This window comes from Castor canadensis, chromosome 7 (genome assembly GCF_047511655.1).
Source record: "Castor canadensis chromosome 7, mCasCan1.hap1v2, whole genome shotgun sequence".
In the NCBI taxonomy this organism is placed as follows: domain Eukaryota; kingdom Metazoa; phylum Chordata; class Mammalia; order Rodentia; family Castoridae; genus Castor; species Castor canadensis.
Window position 1 is genome coordinate 161,082,528 of NC_133392.1, and position 19,365 is coordinate 161,101,892.

At 57.1% G+C, this 19,365-nt stretch overlaps 1 protein-coding gene across 4 annotated transcripts in view; it reads left to right on the plus strand.

Moving 5' to 3' along the window:
• Megf6 (multiple EGF like domains 6) overlaps positions 1-19,365 on the plus strand; it is a 95,654-nt gene that overhangs the window by 47,478 nt on the left and 28,811 nt on the right. For 2 of the 4 annotated variants that reach the window (XM_074081536.1, XM_074081535.1), the window contains exon 6: positions 16,402-16,524. In XM_074081536.1, coding sequence (XP_073937637.1) covers positions 16,402-16,524 — 123 coding nt within the window. Of the gene's footprint in view, positions 1-10,293; positions 10,640-16,401; positions 16,525-19,365 lie in introns of those variants that run through there. The other 2 variants (XM_074081537.1, XM_074081538.1) reach the window with 2 other exon arrangements.

Sequence of the window (19,365 nt, forward strand, 5' to 3'; positions counted from 1 at the left end):
CCAACCACCCCTGAAACTGCAGCTCTGGTGAGCCAGTAAAGTGTCAGGCCCACGGGGCAGCTGCCACCTGCATGTATGAGCACAGTCCTCAAGAAATCTAGACATCCAGGGAAGGAAGGATGGCTTTGCTTGCTTAAATGCAGGGAGTGTGCACTGAGTTGATGGTGGGGTGAGCCCAGAAACCGCTCTGAGTGATGAATTGGTGCTATAAAACTGAGTGCTGGCACGGGAGCCTGGCCGGAGGTACTTTGGCCCTGGCCCCAGGACCGTGTCCAGGTTGGTGTGTGTCATGTTTTGGGAGACTGTCCTGGAGCCAGAACTGAGTCCACTCAGCTGGGCTGGGCTGGGCTGGGCAGCTGGAGCAGGCGCGTCTCCCAAGTCAGGCTGGATGCCTGGTGCTGCTTCTGCTCTCCTGGGCAGAGCCCGGCCTCTGACCTGGGTCTTTCCTTCTCCTGATCAGGAGGCTGACTGGGGCCTGGATATGGTGGAGCTGACAGGCTCTGCAGAGAAACGTGGGCTCCACTGCAAACCTTCTTTCTGGGTGCCCAAGTCCTGAGCTCACCTTCCATTTAAGCTCCTCTGGAAAGGCCACTCCAGGGTTAGACTTTGATGTCAGTGAGGGACATGTTTCAGCCTCTGCTTAGGTTCTCACTGTGTGGCTTTGGGTGAGTAACTCCACTGCTCCTAACCTTAGTCTCTTCATCTGTGAAGCAAGACAAATAATGCTGTCATTCTAGAAGATTCAGAGGAAATGCTTTGTAGCAGAAATGCTGTCTGTGACAGGTTCCCAGCTGACCGTGGGTATAGAGAAGAGCTGCCCTTCTCCACTGAGCCCATCCATGGCCAGCCTTGGCCTTGGGTGGCTGCCCTCTTTCTCCTTTCCGTCTTCTGCCTTCTCTTTTCCAAGGTTCTCAGGCAGCAGGACCTTAGGTCAGGCCCAGAGTGGGGAGTCAGGACCCTACCTCCAGGCCTGGGGGACCCTTGGCAAGTCCATGCTGACCTCAAGACCCCACCTGCTGGTTTGGAGTTCAGCGCTGAATGAAAACGTTCCTGTGTAAAATGGGTCCACACTAAACTGATGATTTGGCCTGAAGGACATAGTGACATGGTAATGGGGAGAGTTGTTCTGTCCATCTGTCAGGAGGGAAGAACCAGGGATTCTCCATGGGGGAAGCGTGAGGCTCAGGAGCCTATTGTCTCATGGCTGGGCAGGGCCTCCCTAGTCCAGTCTGCAGGCCAGTCTTCCCACGCTGGGGAGAGTCAGCTCTGAGGCTGTCCTGCTGTTCCTGCTCCAGCTGACCTGCTTATGCTACGAGATAAGGAAGGAGCCTGGGAAAGGGGCAGCCAGGGGGGGCCAAGGTGGGGGCTGGGCAGAGCTTTTTCTGGGGGAGTGGGCAGCTCTTCCCGGGGCAGGCTTGACCTGCTGATCTCAGCCCCTCACTGTTCCTCAGCTGTGGGGGCTTCCAGGATACAGCTGGGGTCTTCATCCGATTATCTGGGAGAAGCCTGTGGGGCTCCAAACTTCAGCGAACACTTTGTCATCGTCTCCAAGGAGACTGGGCTCCCGTTGTTCCCAGGAAGCCTGGCTCCGCCTGCCCTCAGCTGTCACTGTGGGCTCCAGTCCTGTCTCTGTCACACCAGCTCTCTTGGCCTCACTGCCCCAGGGTGCTGCCAGGTCCTCTCTGTCCCTAGGGAGAGGGAGGAATGTGGGAAGTGACTTAGAACCCTGATTAGTAAGCCTGGGTAGCTGGCTGACCCAGGCAGGCTGTGCTGTGGTAGTGCAGGGGAGAAGGACGCGGAGTTAATTCAGACTCCTGTCCTGGTGCCCAGCATGGGTACCTGACACCTCATGTGCTGCCTGCCTTTCCCTTGCGAGGCCCTTACAGAGCTTTCTCTGACCTTCCTGCCGTGCAATCCCTCATCCTCCTGGAGAGCTGTGTTCCCATGCAGGCTTTTGGAGGTTTTAAGGCTATGAAGACTTTTTCTCTTCTTGGAGCAACCTGAAGGCCAGAAGAACTGTGAAGGTGATCGAAAGAGCTCACTGTGCACTGTGCCTTGTGTTTACAGCGGCAGCATGGGGCAGTGCTGTGACTTCAAGGTTATAAAGTGAGCTCAAGGACCAGAGAGGGGCCATGATGGATACATGGTCCCAGCAGGGGTGGAAGCCCAGAGCCCTGTGGTGAACCGAGAGGCTTATGCCCAGCTCCCCGCTCTGCACCAGGCCCCACCCCAGCTGCTTGTGTTTGCCCCAGACCCCTGGGGGCATCTCCTTTCTTCTCTATCTTGCTGGATCTCAGGAGCTGGAGGGGTCCTTAGTTATTTCCTGCTCCTCTGGCACACAGTGGGTGTTTAGCATTTGCCTGTTGATGTGGTCTGAGTGTTGGTGTCCCCAGTGTGGCAATATTAAGGAGGTATTTAGGAAGTAATTAGTACCCTTATAAAAGAGATGAAAGGTTGGCTGGAGGCTTGGCTCAGGTGGTAGAGCACCTGCCTAGCAAGCATGAAGCCCTGAGTTCAAACCCTAGCACCATCAAAAAAAAAAAAAAAGAAGAAAGGAAAAAGAAAGATGAAAAGGAATGTGTTTCCCCTTCTGCCATGTGAAGATGTCACAAGAGCCACCTATGAAGAAGGGGCCTCACTAGATACCAGCTTTGCCACTCCTTGATCCTGGCTTCTCAGCCTGCAGAGCTGTGAGCAGTAAGTTCTGTTGTATATAAATTACCCAGGTGAGGAATTTTGTTATAGCAGCAGGAACAGACTGAGGCATTGGGTGAGTAGCTTGTCTCCACACATGGGTTGAGGCTGAAGACTTGGTGTGGCCTACCCACCCTCAGAGCCACACACCTGTGGGCCCTGGAGCCAAGCATGAACCTGGCTGTGCAGTGGCAGAGTTGCAGACCCATTCCTGCCAGTTCTGGAACCTGAGCCTTCTCAGGTCAGCGTCCTCTGGATGTGGGCAAGGAAACCTGGCTGCAAGTGCTTCCGACCCAAGAGGCATCTGTAGCCAGAGGCCTCTTCCATCAGAGGTGCTGAGAGTTGAAAGCTGAGCTGGCTCACACCCATTCTTCCAGTGAGCAAATTCTGGCAGGTGTAGTCTTGGTTGAGGCCAAGATGAGAAAATAACTTTCGAGGTCAGTAGTTAGAGCCAGCCCAGTGACAGGACAAGAGGCCTGCCCCGCCAGCCAGACTGCCCTCCAGTAGTCCAGGACACTGGGCACTTTACTGGAGGGCACCAGGATGGGCAGCCTCTGGGAGGCCACACTTGGGACACCCTTGCTAACAGAGGGATCTGTTGGTTCAGGCAGAGGTGCAGGAAAAAGTTGGATGTAGACCCCAAGGGCCTGGGTTTGAGTCCCTAAGCCCGGACTTAGGCCAGGTGTGATCCAGGGGCCATGCAGTCCTAAGAGGCCACAGTCCTCAGGCTCAGGGCTCATGGAGAAGAAGTAGATGGCAAACCCCAACTTGCTCCTGGGACCCTGGCCTGGCCGGGTCAGCACCGCTGGGAAGATGATCAGTGGCTAGCACAGGCAGGGTCTTGCCCTGGTTCTGGAAGCTTCTGCCATTGGGCCTGGGGCTACTGGACTGGGAATGGGAAGTACAGGTGTCTATTTCCTCCTGTTCTCCTGGGACCTTGGCTAGCCCTGGCTTCACTTTCTGGCCATTTAGGGCTCCTCCCGAGGATGTAGGACAATGGTGGGGGGTGGCAGTGGCTGAGCTCCCAGGAGTTCTCAGGATGCCTCAGGAGGGACTTGGTGTGACTTTCCCGTCTGTGTCTCCTGAGGGTGGGGCCGACAGCCCTTTCTGCCTGAGGCACACGGGATGTGCAGGCCAAGCCCTCCCAGCCTGCCTGTCCTCTCTACTTTTGTCCCTTGCCTCTTGTTTCCTACCCTGTGCATTTCTGCTGGTCCAGTTTGGCCTCTGTCTGGAGTTCTGGCCTCTAACTGAGTCCTTGAGTGGCCTGTGTTTCTTGGCTGCTGCTCAACTCTGCCGCATAGCGAGGTGATAGCACCTGCCACCCAGCAGTCCCGTGGACCCCCTTTCCGGCCATGCCCTGCCTCTTCCCCCAAGGCGTTCTGAGAAGTGAGTCCAAGCCTAGACCCCTAACCCCATCCTCTCACTTCCTCACCCCTCTGGGTCCTGCTGGGCAGCTGGGCTTCTGACCCCACTGAGCCCTTAACTCCTAGCACCCTTTCTTCAAACCCTGTCCTCTTCCCAGTAGATGCAGCTCTGGGGTCTGGAGGTGGGGAGCTGGCAGGAATGGAGAGATGGAGTTTCCTTCTTCCTGGGGGAGGGCAGCTGGAAAGGTCTGTGACAGGTGGCAATGATGGGATCTGAAGGGCCTGAGTGTCATCCAGGGTAAAGGTTTGAGGGCAGGGCATGAACACTCAGAGGCAGGTTAGAGCTGGGTGCTGTGATCTTACGTGGACACAGGCTGTCCCCAGCCCAGTCTGTACAACACATGTGGTGGGGAGGGTAACACTGGGGGGCATCTAGAAAAGAAGGTATCCTAAGCGGGAGGGGTGACCAATAGGGACCCCAAGCCGTGTGGGTGTCCCAAAGATGTCTTGTTGATGGTTGCAGGCCATTGATTTGCTGTTGCATTTTGGCCAGGTGTGCCTGTTGTGGGACAGGCCCTGGGCTTCAGGCAGCATATCCAGCCACCCAACTTCCCTGCCTGGCAGCCAGGCCTCCCCTGATCTCTGCTCTCAGCCCCTCTCACCTCTGTCCAATAGCTAGTCTCCTCGTCCCTGAAAATGTCACATCTAAAGGCAGTTCAGGCTCACTTCTCCCCAGGAAGCCTCCTGGTCACTGGCCCTAACCCATCACCTCTCCTTGTCTAGGTGCAGTGTGAGATGTGGGTGTCCATGGGTCTGTCTTGTACTCATTGCTCCTCCAGCAGCTCTGATGTCCTCAGGAGCAGCTGGCCTCCCCCAGGGGTGGGAGACTGCATCCCTGGGGAATGCCTGTCAGTACTGAAGGCTCAGATGTTCCTAGGCCTCACAAGGTCACAAGGAAGAGAGTCCAGATAACAGCCAACCACAGAGAGGCTGGCTACATGTGCACACGTGTGCAGAGGTGTCTCTCTGGGGCAGTCCTGGCGTTGGAGGTCTCAGGTGCTGTGCTGGAGATCCAGTGCTCCCGAGCTGTCTGGTCTCTGGAGGAGGCTGTGGGTCAGAGCTGGTTCGTCTGGGATTCTCCTAACCTGCGGCATCTGTAAGGGGAGGGGGCTCCCTTGGTTTCCGACTAGCCCTGCCAGGAACAGCTGCAGTTGGAATGGCAGCTGGACCGGTGGGAACAGCAGTGGTTTTCATTTTCCTTCCTCAGCTTAGGCGAGGATCAGAAACATTAATGAATTTACCAGGAGGCTGACGCAGAACGATTCTGGGAGCCCGAGCCAGGCCCCGTGCACTCAGAGGCCGAGTGTGGGGGCCTGGCGCTCTCCGCTCCTGAAATAGACTGCAGGCCACAGCACAGCAGGAGATGGGTTGGGAGGAAGGTTTTGGAGGCTAGGCCCTGTGGGGAAGCCAGCTGGACTGTGTTTGACCCCACATTGCAAAGTGACCTTCTGTTCTGTAGGTCAACGGTAAGAAACAGCCAGGCAAGAGCACCTGCCACCTGGGGGTAGCAGGGGGTAGCAAGGGAGGCCTCTTTGGCTTTCAGGCCTGAGTCCCTCTTCCTTAGGTAGGTCCCAGCCCTTTCCTGGCCATCCTTCCCTGCAGCTGGAGACCAGCAGGTGCACATCTGGCCTGGCCTGGCCTGCTGGCAGCCCTGTCCTTCCCTCTGTCTGCACTGTTTTCCTGCCTCTAGCCTAGTCCACCCTGTAATTACATTAACGGCTGGACCCTCCTCTGCAGGCGGCTGCCTGCCCCTTGCTGGGCCTCCAGCTCACTGCAGGTCTCCCTGTCCACCTGGGAGCAAGCAGCCTGGCCCAGCACAGCAGGCTCATGGCATTACTTGTGAGTAGCCATTGTTTGTCACTTTGCTGGGGCTTTGCCGGGCCCATGAACCTCACCCCCAACATGGGGCACCTTAGGACCTTGGGTGGTGGCCTCTGGGGCTTCTGAGTGTCACTATTCTCTCTCATACTCCCACCCCAACTTCTGCCTGCTGTGGATCTAGTTTGCCCCGAATGCCAGATGGGAGGTTGCATCCGGTACCTGTGTCAGTGGGCACATGGACGTGGTAGATGGGGAACCTGGCGTCTCGGCCTCTTGGGGTCCTCCTGATGGGTTCCCCTCCATGTCTTAACCCCTAGGAACACAGAGGGGAGGTGTGAGGCAAGCCCCAGTGCCTGCAGGCCTCTTGTGTTCCTGTCCAGCTATAGCTGCACAGTGCTGCTCTGCACTCAGGCTGGGTGGCCTGGGTACTGCTGGCCTCCTAGAGAGTCAGTGGTGCCTGGACTATGGGCCGGGATGGAGGAGAGGCCTCAGGAAGGGATGCATGGAGGGGGTGTCCAAAGAAGACACTGAGGGATACACCCACAAAGCCCAGGTCAGCTGGCCCTTGCTGTCCCATTTTTTTCCTCTTCCAGCTCTCACTGGCTCCAGGAAATGGCGGTTCTGCCCCACAGCCTAGAGTTGGGGCCTCCCCAGTGACTGGCCCAGCTCCCAGGGAGTGCAGTGGTGTTTGGGGGTGACACTGAGTCCTTGCCCTAGTGTGGGTCCTGGTGAAGGAGCAGGATGGCCACCCAGCTTGGGGAGGGAGCTGGAGCCGGCTGGTGGGGCGGGGAGAGTGGCCCCTTCTGCTGACACAGACATTCCGGCTGGTAGAGACGCCCAGCCGTGTTTCAGCATCAGGAAAGCATTTCCCAAACAGCATCCAGACCCCACAGCCATGGGCCTGGATTTGCTCGGCAGCATTGAGGGGAGACAGTGGGGGGGCAACAGGGTGGCTTTGGGCACTGGGCTGCAGTGACATTCTGCACTGATGGCTGCCATCCTCTCGGAGTCGTGCCTGAGCTCCTGGGCCAGGCCAAGCAGGATGTAGGACATGGAAGTGAGTGGCCCCACTCGGGCTGGGATGGGAGCTGTAGTCAGTAGAAGATGGAGGTGGGAAAAGAAGGCCAGCAGTGGTCCCCAGATTGAGGGGACTGAGGTCTGAGGGGGTAGTGGGATTGGGAGATGCTGGCTACAGATGGACAGAGCCAGTGCTGAGATCCTCTGCCTTATCTCAGACTGGCCTGCCTGGCTCCCATGATTCTGACAGAACCATGACTATATCCACCATGGACAGGGAAGGACAGGTTCTTTGGGAATCAACTCTGGACACTGTCACTGCTCAGCCTTGGAGTATATGGCTTTGACAAAGGGCTGGGGGTTCATATACCTGACCCTGCCACCAGTGTTTACTGACTTTCATGAACTCATGGTCAGACACTTTCCCCCTAGGAAGGAGGGGCAGTTATGGTCATGCCTTGTCCAGAGGAAGTTTCCAGGGCTGGGGCTAGACTTGAGAAATACCAATAGGAATGGTGTGTGAGCCACCTTCACAGTCATGGAGGTCATCTCAAATTTGGTCATGGTTACACTAAAAAAGCAAAAAGAAGCCAAGTCCAGTGGCTCGCACCTAGAATCCTAGCTACTCAGGAAATGGAGATCAAGAGGATCATGGTTCAAGGCCAGCCCAGGCAAAAAAGTCATCTCAACTAATGGCTGGGCAGAATAACACACATCTTTCATTCCAGCTACACAGAGAAGTACAAATAGGATCGTAGTCCAGGCCAGCTCAGGCAATAAAAAAGTGAGACCCTATCTCAAAAATAATCAATGCAAAAAGGGCTGGTGGGGTGGCTCAAGTGGTAGAGCCCTTGCCTGGCAAGCATGAGGCCCTGAGTTCAAACCCCAGTACAGCAAGTAATAATAATATATTAATTAGTAATATATTAACAATACAGCTTCAACCTTTCCCGTTCCTACTGCGAAAGCAGCATGTCACCATCTCCACTGGGATGGCCAGTGCAAGTGCTCAGCAACCATGGGGCTTGATGGCCTGTGGTGGGCAGGGGCTAGACTCCAGCACGTGCTCTTCTTGCCTGGGTGCTCAATGGGGGCTCTAGGCCTCACCTCCTCCCCCTAGACAGAGGACAAGGCCTTTTCCAGAGTGAGCAATACTTGGGACAGCATGGGAGACCAAGGGTGGGTCTCTCTCTTAGATTCTTTTTCCTTCCAGGGCCTGGTCCTAGCAGATATCAGAGTGTGGTCTGCATGAGCAAGGAGTTAGTGTTCTTAGGGGCCACTTGATGGAGACTTCCTCCCAAAGGAAGGCCCAATGCCCATTGGGAAGTGACTTGAGTTGGAGGTTCCTTTCCTTGTCTCTGTACCTCCCCCTACCCGGCTGGCTTCTGGTGTCTCACCTTGGCCCCCCACCCAAGTGGCCCCCTATCTCCTGGAAGCTGCTAGGTAAAGGCCTGCTGGCAGTGGCTGCAGAGGGTGGGACTGTCATGTCTCCAGCAGCCCTTATTTGTGAGCTGTTGGCAAATGAGGTGCACATTGTGATAACAAGCACAGCTGTCCTGGTGAAAGTTGCCATCCCAACAGCGCTCTGACATTGTGTCTTTTGGGAAGTTCCTGGAGACTTCCCAAGGCAAGGGTTTGGAGTCAATGGGGTGTGCCGCTCTGGGAAGACAGGAGAGGGGGCTCGTGTGGCAGACAGGCAGGCCCCAGGAAGGCATGTCTGCACTGCCTGGTGCCTGCAGGCAAGCAATGGGACAGGCAGGGCTGGGCCTTGGATTGCAGACAGGACTGGGCAGGTGGGATGGCAGGGCCTGGATGAGGTTGTCTTTTTCCCAGGGGCTCAAGGTTGCTGGGCAGGGCCACTGGCCAGCAGAGGCTGCCCTCTCAGCAGTGACCTGGGCTCCCGAGGGGGCAGGTCTCTGCTGGCTATGAGCTGCTTAAGGAGGTGAAGACTGCTTATGGGCTCTGCATAGGAGCTCACTGTTTTTAGGATTGCTGGGGCTGGGGTTCTGCTTGAATAGCTGTTAAAAGGACAGTGTCTTAGGGTCCCACCCTCAGTTTCCTCACTTCTGAAATGGGGACAGTGGCCCTCACCTGCATGAATATGGTAAGGAGGGGAAATATGTCCTTAGAGCCAGAGGCCTGGTACCCACTGGTTACTGGGTGGGCTCTGGCTGTGGTTCCATTCCTTACCATTGACCCAGTGCCTCTTGGGTCCTGCGCAGTGCTAGACTAAATAACTCAATGACCATGCAACCATGTAATCCTCTCCCTCATTGATGGTCTGGTGGCTCAAGGAGTGTGAACCTTCTTCCTTCCTGGCAGCGGTGGGTGAAATGGCGTGGTATTCACTGCCCATCTGTTGTCTTTGGAGGGGAGGTACCTGTGCTCCTAGTACATTGCTGCTGCTTTAAGCAGAATCTTCAACAGATGTTGGTGAGCTTCCTAGAAGGGCCTGGGAACAGGTGTGGGCTGTGCCCTCCAGCCCCAAGTGCAGAGGCTCAGCATTTATGCAGCCCTGGGAAGAGGGAGTTGGCCTGGGGATCCCCAGGTACCGTGAGAGAGAGGTCTCAGAGGGTACAGGGCTTGGGAGTCAGCAGTCTCCCTCCCACTCAAGCTGGAATCCTAGACCTGACCTTTGCAAGGTGAGTTGCCTAGCTACTGGCCCAGTGCTGGTGGGTGTGCGGTTCCTCAGATGCACAGCTACTGGCTTCCCATGCCACTGGGGACTCAGAGTGTGGCTAGTCCCTGTGCATAGGGCTGCCCCTTCTGGCAAGTCCTCCCTGCACATGTAGGGGTGCAAGGATTCTCTTCCTAGACATCCTCCTTACAGAGCTCTGGTCCAGTAGTGTGGGTAGTGCAGGACCTTGGGTCCTGGACTTGGGAGGTGGTGGTGGTGGTGGTGGGAGTGCTGTGGCCTCACACTTGCCTGGCTGCCAGCATTCCCCACCAAGCCCCCTGTGCGGGGCCGCCCTGCCTGGCCAGGATGGCTTCATTCTCTGCTTTGGCTTCTCTTCTGTGTTGTCGGGGAACTCGTGTTTGTGCATGTGTGTCTGTGCACGTCTCTGTGTGTCCAAGGCTGTGCAGATATCTGTGTCTTCTGTGTGTCTGGGCGTCTGTTTGCGCACGTGCGTCTGTATGTATCTACTGGAGGACGCCTGAGTTTTCACGTGGGTCTGTGTCTCGGTCTGGATCAATTTGGGTCCGGTCGGGAGCGCGCGCGCAGGAATGCGTGGGGCGGGGCATTGGCGGGACCAGCGCGGCCCCCTGGGGGTAGCGGGGCGGGGCCGGGGGCGGGGCGGCGCTCCCCGCCCCCAGCCCCCCAACCCCTCAACCCCCCAACCCGGGCGTCTGAGGATTTGGCCTTTACCTGCAGGGGGCGGAGGGAAAGCTGAGACCATAAAGGCGCCGGGCCGGAGTGGACTGGGTGTCTGAGCCCCGCCTGAGTACTGATCTCTGAGTTCCGAGCAGGAGCCGGAGCCTAGCCCCTAGCCGTCTGCCACTCCACCGACCCGGCATGGAGGCGTCCTGGGGCCGGGGCGGGCTGGCGGTGCTCTGGTGCCTCGGGCTCCTGGGGGGCCTGGCGCGCGTCGCGGGCACGCACTACCGCTACTTCTGGAGGAACTGCTACCCGTGCCACCTGGGCCAGGCCGGCTACCCCGTGAGCGCCGGTGACCAGAGGCCAGGTGGGCGCTGGGCGAGCAGGGGCGGGCGGGACAAGGGTGCCCCTCCCCACGATTCCCCTTTGTTTCTTCTTTTCAAAGTTTGCGCCTGGCCGCGTTGACAGAGAACAGTACTATAGTGCCCGGGCAGGCGGCCTCTAGCTCTGACCGGGGCCCATGTGTCCTGGGAATCACATTCCCGTCCTCTCTGGGGGCAGGCTGCAGGAGCTACTGTCTATATAGGACCCGAGGGGGTAAAAGTCCTTGCCTTGGACTCAGGACTTTTTCTGGGGTCGGGTAACAAGTCAGGCTGGAGAGAGGCCCCCAGGGACTACTGGAGCTGGGTCTCTTGTCCAGGGTAACACATGGCTTTGGAGCCATGTGTGGGGGTGCGGCTGGTGCTGTCCTTTCTGCCTGCTTCCTCCCCAGGTCTCACAGGCATAACCAGCAGGGTGGGATGGTGGGTCACTGAGAGGGCCCGCACTTGGGACTGACCCCAACAGCCATGGAGAGCAGGAACCACTCTGTCCTGGGTCCACCCTGCCCCTCTACAGCTGGGATCTGGTGCCTGCGCCGGGCCTGCCTTTCTCCACATGGCTGCACAGTGTTTGGAGTTGGGCACCCTCAGGAATGCGAGGAGGGAGTGCAGCTCCCAGTGAGTCATCCCAAACCCCAGGGAAGTCTGGGGCTGCTGGCGTTCACCTACCAAGACCTCTGGATCCCCGAGTATGGCTCCTTGCAGGGAGGCATCCCCTGGTGGAAATCCCATCTCCATCATGCCTGAAGGACACCTGCCTCACTTGGTGTGGTCACTTGGCCAGCTGGACCCAGATTCCCCAAACTCTAGGCAACCCTTCTGCTTGGTGGCTCAGCTAAGGCCTGGTTGGCATGTCACTGCACCAAGAGTGGTCATTGAGGGCTAATGTAGCATCTGAAGGTCTCTGGGGTATGACCAGCCTCCCCAGCCTTGCCCCAGGCCTTTGGGGATGGAGGGAGAGGAGAAGAGCTCCGGAGTGATGGTGTGTGCTTCCCAGGGTCCAGGACTGTGGCATGTGTGGAGCAAAATAGGATTGACTTGATTCCAGCAGAACAAGTTTGCTGGCAGGTGCCCAGAGGTCTCTGCATTTCCTGGAGCCCTGGGCAAAGCTTGAGAAGGGGCTTTGGGGTGATTTCCACAGAGGCAGCCTTGGCTGCAGGCCAACCCTATCTGTCCACTCGGGTGTGTGTGTTGGGCCAGGAGCTGATGACTTGGGTGAGGGTTGGTAGCAGCCGCAGCTTCTGATGGCATCATTGTGGACTCCCAGCAGCACTGCCAGCACCAGCATGGCGGGGCCACACTGGGGAACTGACCTGGTGAGGCCACCACATCTCCTGACACAGCTGGTGGCAGAGCAGGAGCACAAGTTGTCCCCATGGAACACTGGCTTAGCTGTTCTTTAAGATGGCCCTAGCCAGGCACCTGTAATCCTAGCTACTCAGGAGGATCAAAGCCAGCCTAGGTAAATAGTTTGCAAGATCCTATCTTGGAAATACTCAACATGAAAAAGGGCTGGTGGAGTGGCCTAAGTGGTGGCGCGCCTGCCTAGCAAGCCCTGAGTTCAAACTCCAGTACCACAAAAAAGAAAAAGGAGGAAATAAAAAAGATGGCTCTGCCAGCTTTCCCAGCCAGACGGCCCTGCTCCAGGGTCCCCATGCACTGTTCCTGAGGGGACAGCAGAGTGGGTTTGCCCTGCACTAAGAATATAGCCCCTGAATGAACAGGTTCCTTCCCAGCTCTCAGGGAGCACAGAGGGAGCAGCCTCCATGTTCCTCTTAGCCCTTGCTGGGTGCTTGCTCTGCTTGGGTGGCTTAGGCCCCTTTGTGCCTATTAGGGGAGTGTTCCTGCTGGAGTTGCAGTCTGAACTGCCCATGGGACTGTAGGACCCTGTCCTGTGAGTGTCTCAGGGTTGCATACTGCCTGTGTGGGCAATGTGGTGTGGTCCTGGGGTGTGGGCCTAAGACAGGTACACCAGGGGAGCACAGCTTCTGGACTTGTCTGTAGGTAGACAGTTCCTGCAGACCTAACTGTGTGGCCAGCCCCTCAGCAAGCACAGTGGACGACCTCACCACTGGGTCAGGAGGCCAGGTTGGGAAGCAGGAATCTGCAGCTCCAAGCCTCCAGGACTCTTGCTTTGCCAAGGTCTGAAAAAGGCTCTGGAGCCCTGGTTGTATTCCTTTCTTGTGGCTGCTGGTGCAAATAACCCTATGCACAGTGGCTTAACATACACAGTCCTGTTGCCTGACAGTTCTGGAGGTCAGAGTCCAAAATAGGCTAAAATCTAGGTGTGTAGAGGGCTGGCTCCCTCTGTTTCTTGCCCTTTCAGTGTGGGGAGGCCGCCCACATTCCTGGGCTTGTGGCCCCTCCTCCCTCTTCAAAGCCAGCAGCACAGCGTCTTCAGGTGTCTGACCTCTGCTCCATCCTCAGGTCTGCTCTTCTGACTCTGACCCTCCTGCCTCCCTCTTACAAGGTTTCCTTCACTTAATGTCATCTGCAAAGTCTCTCTTGCCATGTAATGCTCTAGGAATGAGGACATGATGTCTTTGGGATGTTCAGCTGATCACACTGTCCTTAAAGACTGCTGAGCTCATGTGTCCTCAGGTCTCTGCCAAAGCTGTGGTCATGGGTTCAGCATCTCCGAGGTCCTTGGAGCTGTTTGAGAACAGCTCTGTTCTGCCACCATGTAGCTCACCTTGGGATGGGGCAGACAGGATTTAGGTGATCTGGTCCTGCCCTACTTTAAGCATTTCTGTAAGGGATTCTCTCAATTCCAAGAACTCTCAGAGCTGAAGGGGACCACAGCAGGATGTTGTGTGGGCAATAAACAGGCTTCTGTTGCCTGGAGGAAAGAGGAAGCCCCAAACCCTTCAGCCTTGAACTGATTCTCTGTGTCTGGATACTGACACTGGCCCACAGCAAACAGTGGGTGCCGTGAGCTATGGGAATGCTTCAGTGCTCCCCACCTGCACCCCCACCACTGCAGCCCTCCGATCTCCAGACAGCAGCTTCAGGGGTAGGAAGGGCTTGGGGTTGGGGCTGGGGTCAGTGTGTGTGAAGGGTGCCATGAGGGACTGTGCTTCCTGCCTGGTGGACCTGGCTCTTTGTACATTAGGAGGGGACTTAGGTCAGGGCCAGTTGAAGTAGGCTGTGCTCCAGGGCTTAGTTCCTGCAGCAGGAGGATATAGGAGAGCCAGCAGCCACGTGGAGGTGTGTGTGAGTAGGGAGCAGGCCACGCCTGGGAATGGAAGGCCAGCAGGGGGGCCCTGCTGACTGGCAGGGCTGCCCCATGCCCTTCCCTTTGGCTTCTTTGTGGCCAGGAGGGCTCCTGGGCTGGCTCTGAGGCTCCAGAGAGTTGCGATATTGAGAGTGTGCTGACTGACTATCTTGGGAGGGCTGCTGTCTCCCCAGCCAGACCTCAGAGAGCATCTCGGAGTCCATGGCCCCTGGGGGCCCAGAGTCTCCTCAGCATCTTCCATAGGGGTCAAGAGTGAGGCTCAGGCTGACCACAGACTCTCCAGATGAGAGCTGGATTTTATAGGACAAGGTGGCTCTTAATAAGCACCTGCTGTATGCCCTGGCAGTGCTGTGTGTAGTCGGTACACTATCACCTCAGGGATCTGAGCTTGGGGTGGGTGCTGCCCCATAGGGACCTGGTCTTGAGATTGCATACCACACCCTGGGTCCTCTGTCTCTCAGAGCCCCTTTGGGGCCCTGTAGGGGTCATCGGTCCTTTGTTTTGGGACCCTCATATGATATTGACTTCCTGCTGTGGTGCAGGGGCTCACGGCCTGATTTGCTACCTCCTTTATGAGACAGCATCAGAGTTTAGCAGGGTCCCGGGGGGTCTTTGCAGAGTGGACGTGGCCTGCATATGGAGCAGACAGCTCTAGAAGTCCCAGACCTGCTGGGTTTGTTCTGTGTCACTTTTGGATGACCAGGCACATTCTGAGAGTGTTGCATGGAGGCAGAGCGTCTGTGTACTGGAAGTGTGGCCTGCTGAGCAGGCCTGGCCTGGAGGACTGCGAGAAAAGCTTCACTCTGGTTCCACCTTTGGCCTTTAGTACCCTTCAAAAATGTGCTGAGATGGCTGGGTTTGGGGAAGGGAGTTGGGGCAGATGGGAGGGAGAAGGTGCAGAAGGCCCTGTGGGTTATAGCTGATAGTGGGGACCTGCTGGCTTGTGGAGAATAGGAATTAGAATCAGCTGTGCGCAGCCCTGGGCATGAATATTCCCACTAATCAAGTTCCTACATCATCAAGGACTGTCATATTTTCTCCCAGTGTAGTCATGATAAGAGGAAGCTGTGGCATTGAGACATGTCTGTGGTTAGGGCTTCTGTGACTGCCCTGTCCAGGGGGCCCAGGCACTCAGCGTGAAGCTACTATGCAGAGCATTACGTGTCTTTCTCAGCTGTCTGTCCTAATCTTCTGATCTGGGACACTGGCGCCTGTCAGTGGGGTTGGTGGATAAAGGTGTCACCTGGCCTTAGTGGCAGTCATGGACTCTAGTACCTGTTTCTGATGCTCCAAGGTGGCCCCTAGTTCTGTCTTTGCCCAAGTGGTGGCCTCCACCTGTTTCTTAGTGCCTCCTGTCCAGTTGAGTCTGTCTCATCGCAGCCTCTGCCAGGAGAGGGCTGCTCCACTGTCCTCAGGATGTCACTGATCCTTCAAAGCCCCCACCATGTCTGGTGGCCCCAGGCTTGGAGGAGGGCTGTCCTGGTGGGGACCATCAGGTTCTCTAGACAGCAGTGGAGAGGTACAGCACTTATGTGGTAGTGTTTAGTGGCTAGCAGGGGCCGACCAAGAGCCACACTCAGGTGTCCCAGGAAGCCCACTTCCTGTGCTCTGTTCTATGTCTCTGTTTTTGTCTGACCTTCCTGAAGCCCAGTTTAGCAGAGTGGGCTTGGAGGGCAGGGGAGAACCCAGGGCCTCCGAGCTGCTGCACTCCTGAGATTCCCTGCTGCACTACTGCAGAGGGGAGAGGGGGCCTGGGGCATAGTGCCCAGGACCTCCAGTTCATATTCTACTTCCCTACGCATTTCCCTTGTGGCCTGAGCCATGGTGCTGGGGCTGAGGAGCAGGTGAACGGGCACAGCAGGGCCTCTCCGAGCAGCCATGGCCCTGGGCTTCCCCTGGCCTATGTCAACCTGCTCCACTATGGATAGCAGAAACCCTACCCATTAGCCCCCTGGCCAGGAAGTCAAGGCCACCCTCCTCTTTACCTCCCCTTCCTGCCTCCCTGTCCCCTATACCTTGGGCAGTTCAATGGAACTCTGCAAACAGTGCTTCAAGTCCATCTGCCCTGTAGGCAGCACTCTGCTGGCAATTTGCAGGGGCAGAGTGGAGGTCACGGGGCCAGCACAGCCCAGGGGTACCTTGTTCTGGGGAGGTGGCAGTGCTGCCTTTCCTGCCTGGCAAAGATGCCGTAGGTGGTAGATATGGCTTTGAGCAGATAGATACATGCTTAGCCTTGAGGTGCTGGGGGCCAGGCCTCTCCCTACTCCAGCCTGCTCCCCTCTGCTGTTCCCACATTCTGGCTGACCCTGAGGTGGCAGCTTGCTGGTGCATGCCTACCTTGGGGGAGGACAGGCCCTGCCTTTGTCTGCTCTGGCTTTGGGAGCATGACCTGGGGCTGGAGAGTGTTGTAAGTGTGGTTTGAATAGGAGGTCTTGGATCCCAGCCCCATCAGCTCAGCAAGGTTGGCCTGGCCTTGGTGGCTGCCCTCTGGTAACTCCATGCCCTTCTGCCCAGATGTGGATGAGTGTCGTGTGCACAATGGTGGTTGCCAGCACAGGTGTGTGAACACCCCCGGCTCCTACCTCTGTGAGTGCAAGCCTGGATTCCGGCTCCACACGGATGGCAGAACCTGCCTGGGTAAGTGTCATCTTACCCCTGCCTGGGGCCCAGGTCTGGGAAAGGGGCTCCGTTCCTGCACTCATGGGTTGAGGCCTAACCAGGCTGGCAGTGACCTCAGTGGCCTCAGTCAGCCTCATATGACTCCCCCCTGCCAAGAGTGGCCGCCATGGAATTCTGGCTGCGCCCTGCTGCTGGGCACTGCGCTCCACCAACAGGTAAGAAGGCCACGACTCTTGTCAGGTGGAAGAGCTTGTCTTGAATTGCCCAGGTCCTTGTGACCAAGGCTGCACTCTCTCTCTGAAACTGCACTGAGTCTGGCTGAGGTTGTCTACAGTGGTTGGGCAGCAGGGCCCATGCTACCTCTGTTGTCTCCAAGACTCAGAGACACTCCAGACACTCTTGGTGGGGGGGAGGAGGAAGGTAGTGTAAGGCCATTCTTAGCCTGCAAAGCTGGTGTTCTGTGGGAGCCTGGAGGTGTGGGCAGTGGCAAGAAGTAAGGCCCTGGCCCTCTGGCTCCTCTGTCAGGTCTCTACAATGAGGAATTGGCTCTATGGCTACCTGGGTACATAGCCTGAGCCTCCACCAGTTTGGGAGGGCTAAATGGAGGTTCAGGGTCAGGCCAAGGAGGGGTGGCAGCCCAGCATGCTGATGAAGAGCAGTCAGCAACCACCCCCTGGCTCTGAACAGAGGGGCCCTGGGGATAGGGCTGACCCTTCCCTCCAGACTCTGTTGTTCTTTGAGAGGCTGAGTAGAATGCCTCTTCTTTCCATTCTGGAGACCAGAGTGGGCCCAGGCTGGCTCTTGGCAGCCTCCATCCTGGTCTTGGCTGCTATATGGCTGGCAGCTTGCCAGCTCTGGGGCGCTGGGGAGTGGGGGGGGCATACCCTGCACACACATGTCCCGGCCGCTGTTCCGCTTTGGGAGCCAGGCAGCTGCCCAGGGTGGGAAATAAAAGCAGATGTGAGAATGTTGTGATGTGCTTCAGGGCAGCTAAGGTGGGGGAGCCCAGCCGGCTGCTTGCTGGGGTTTTCAGGATCCTGTGGCCGGGGCTCTTTGGCCTTGGGACCCTGGAAGAGGTGACTTGGGGCAAGGCATGTCCTTCCCTCATCCTTCCTTTCAGGCAGGGTGCTCTGTGAAGCAGGGTGACATAGAGGCTGGTAGACGGATATCTCCTGCTGCTGGCTGGCTCCCTGTTGTCCCCAGGGCTGGGATACTAACTCCTTTGTCTTTATCTTCACCATTTGTGCTGCTGGTGGCCCCGAAAGGATCAAGGACTTGGTTGGGCTGAGCCATTAATGTGCACAGCCCGGCAGCCCTTAGGGCTAGGGCTAGCAGTAGCCCTGTTCCCAGGCTGCCTTGGGTAACACCTAGACCCTTTTCCCAGTGTTCCCTTGGGTATATGGTCCATGCTCACCTCCATGTGGCCTCTCATTCTGCAGACCATGCATTAGGGCTGGAATGACCAGTGGTGGCTGCTCAGAGGAGCCTTGAGCTGCTGACCCCTCAGCCTTGCTCAGGTCCTCCTGCCCACCCTACCCCTTGCAGTGCTAGAGCCTGACCTGCTAGAATCCTTCATACGCAGGGCCCTGGAAGTCTGCATGTTTGTCAGGGGCTCATTGTAAGACATACTTGCAGGTCAGATGCCAGACTCCTGGGTGTTTTCTGCCAAGCTGGCATGGGGCCACTGAGAGCCCCCCAGCCCAGTCCCTCTGGTTGTCTCTCAACACTCTGTGCTTGTTTGAATGGGTGGGCTCTCTGGGGCTTCCACCGCCTTCTTGAGTGCTGGTGACCACCTCCTGTCCCTCCCACCTGAGAACCCAGCTGGGACTCACTAGACTTTGGCTTGACTCACAGCAATGACCTCAGACTGCCTCTCTTTCAACTATACCTCCCAGCAAGGAATTTACTCAGAAGCTTCTCAAAATAGCAGCCTCCCACTGTGCTGTGTCCAAGGAAGATAGAATGGTGATCTGTCTCACTGCTAAGAGATGCCGATGGATACTCACACTTGATCCCCTAGTCACTGTGGCTCTCCCCGTGGTCTCTGGTGGAGTCCAGCTGGGGAAATACCTTCATCTTCCTATACATCCCTGGTGGTGGCCTGGGGACATGTGAGCAATAGTGGCCCCTGCCTAGGTACCACCTAGGTCCATTTCCCAGTGCTCTCTGGGGCATTTGGTTCCTGCTTGGCCCCTGTCTGTGGGGACCTGTCTGTAGACTACAAATCTGGTTTTTGTGTATCTGGAATTCCTAGGCATGTCTGGGATTGTGTGGGTTTGTCACATGGTCCACCATGAGGTGCCTTCCCTGTGGGGGCCTGAGGTTTCCAGAGTGGACATAGGATCTTCTGGGGACTTTTTGGGGAGGAATTTCAGCCAGTGGTACCCTTCTACCCCCACCCCAAGCTTTGTCCTGTTGCCGAGGGACATGCCTGGCCACAGTTGGGTGGAGGTTGCAGAGCACCTGTGGTTGTGGTGGGCAGGAGGTCTCCTGCCATTGCTTGTCTTAAGCCCAGTGCAGGGGTGCTGCCAAGGCCATGCCAGGCTGCTTAGATGCTTCGAGAACTTTCGGGGATGCCTGGGAGGATACTTGCCCACCCACAGCCCTCCCTTCCCAGAGCACAGGGTGTAGGGCGGGGTCTGCAGCCTCTCTCCATCACAGTGGCACCCTCTGTGCCAGGAACGCAGTGGATTTTCCACAGATGTGTGTGGGTAGAATTTATGGAGCCATGGGCAGGCTACATGGCTTCTGCCCAACTGGTGCCCAGTTGCTGCAGGCCCTCTCCCTCCAGCGTGCTCTGCTGGAGGTACCCAGAGCTCCGCTGAGCCTTGCAGGCAGCCAGGGAGCACACCTGCACTT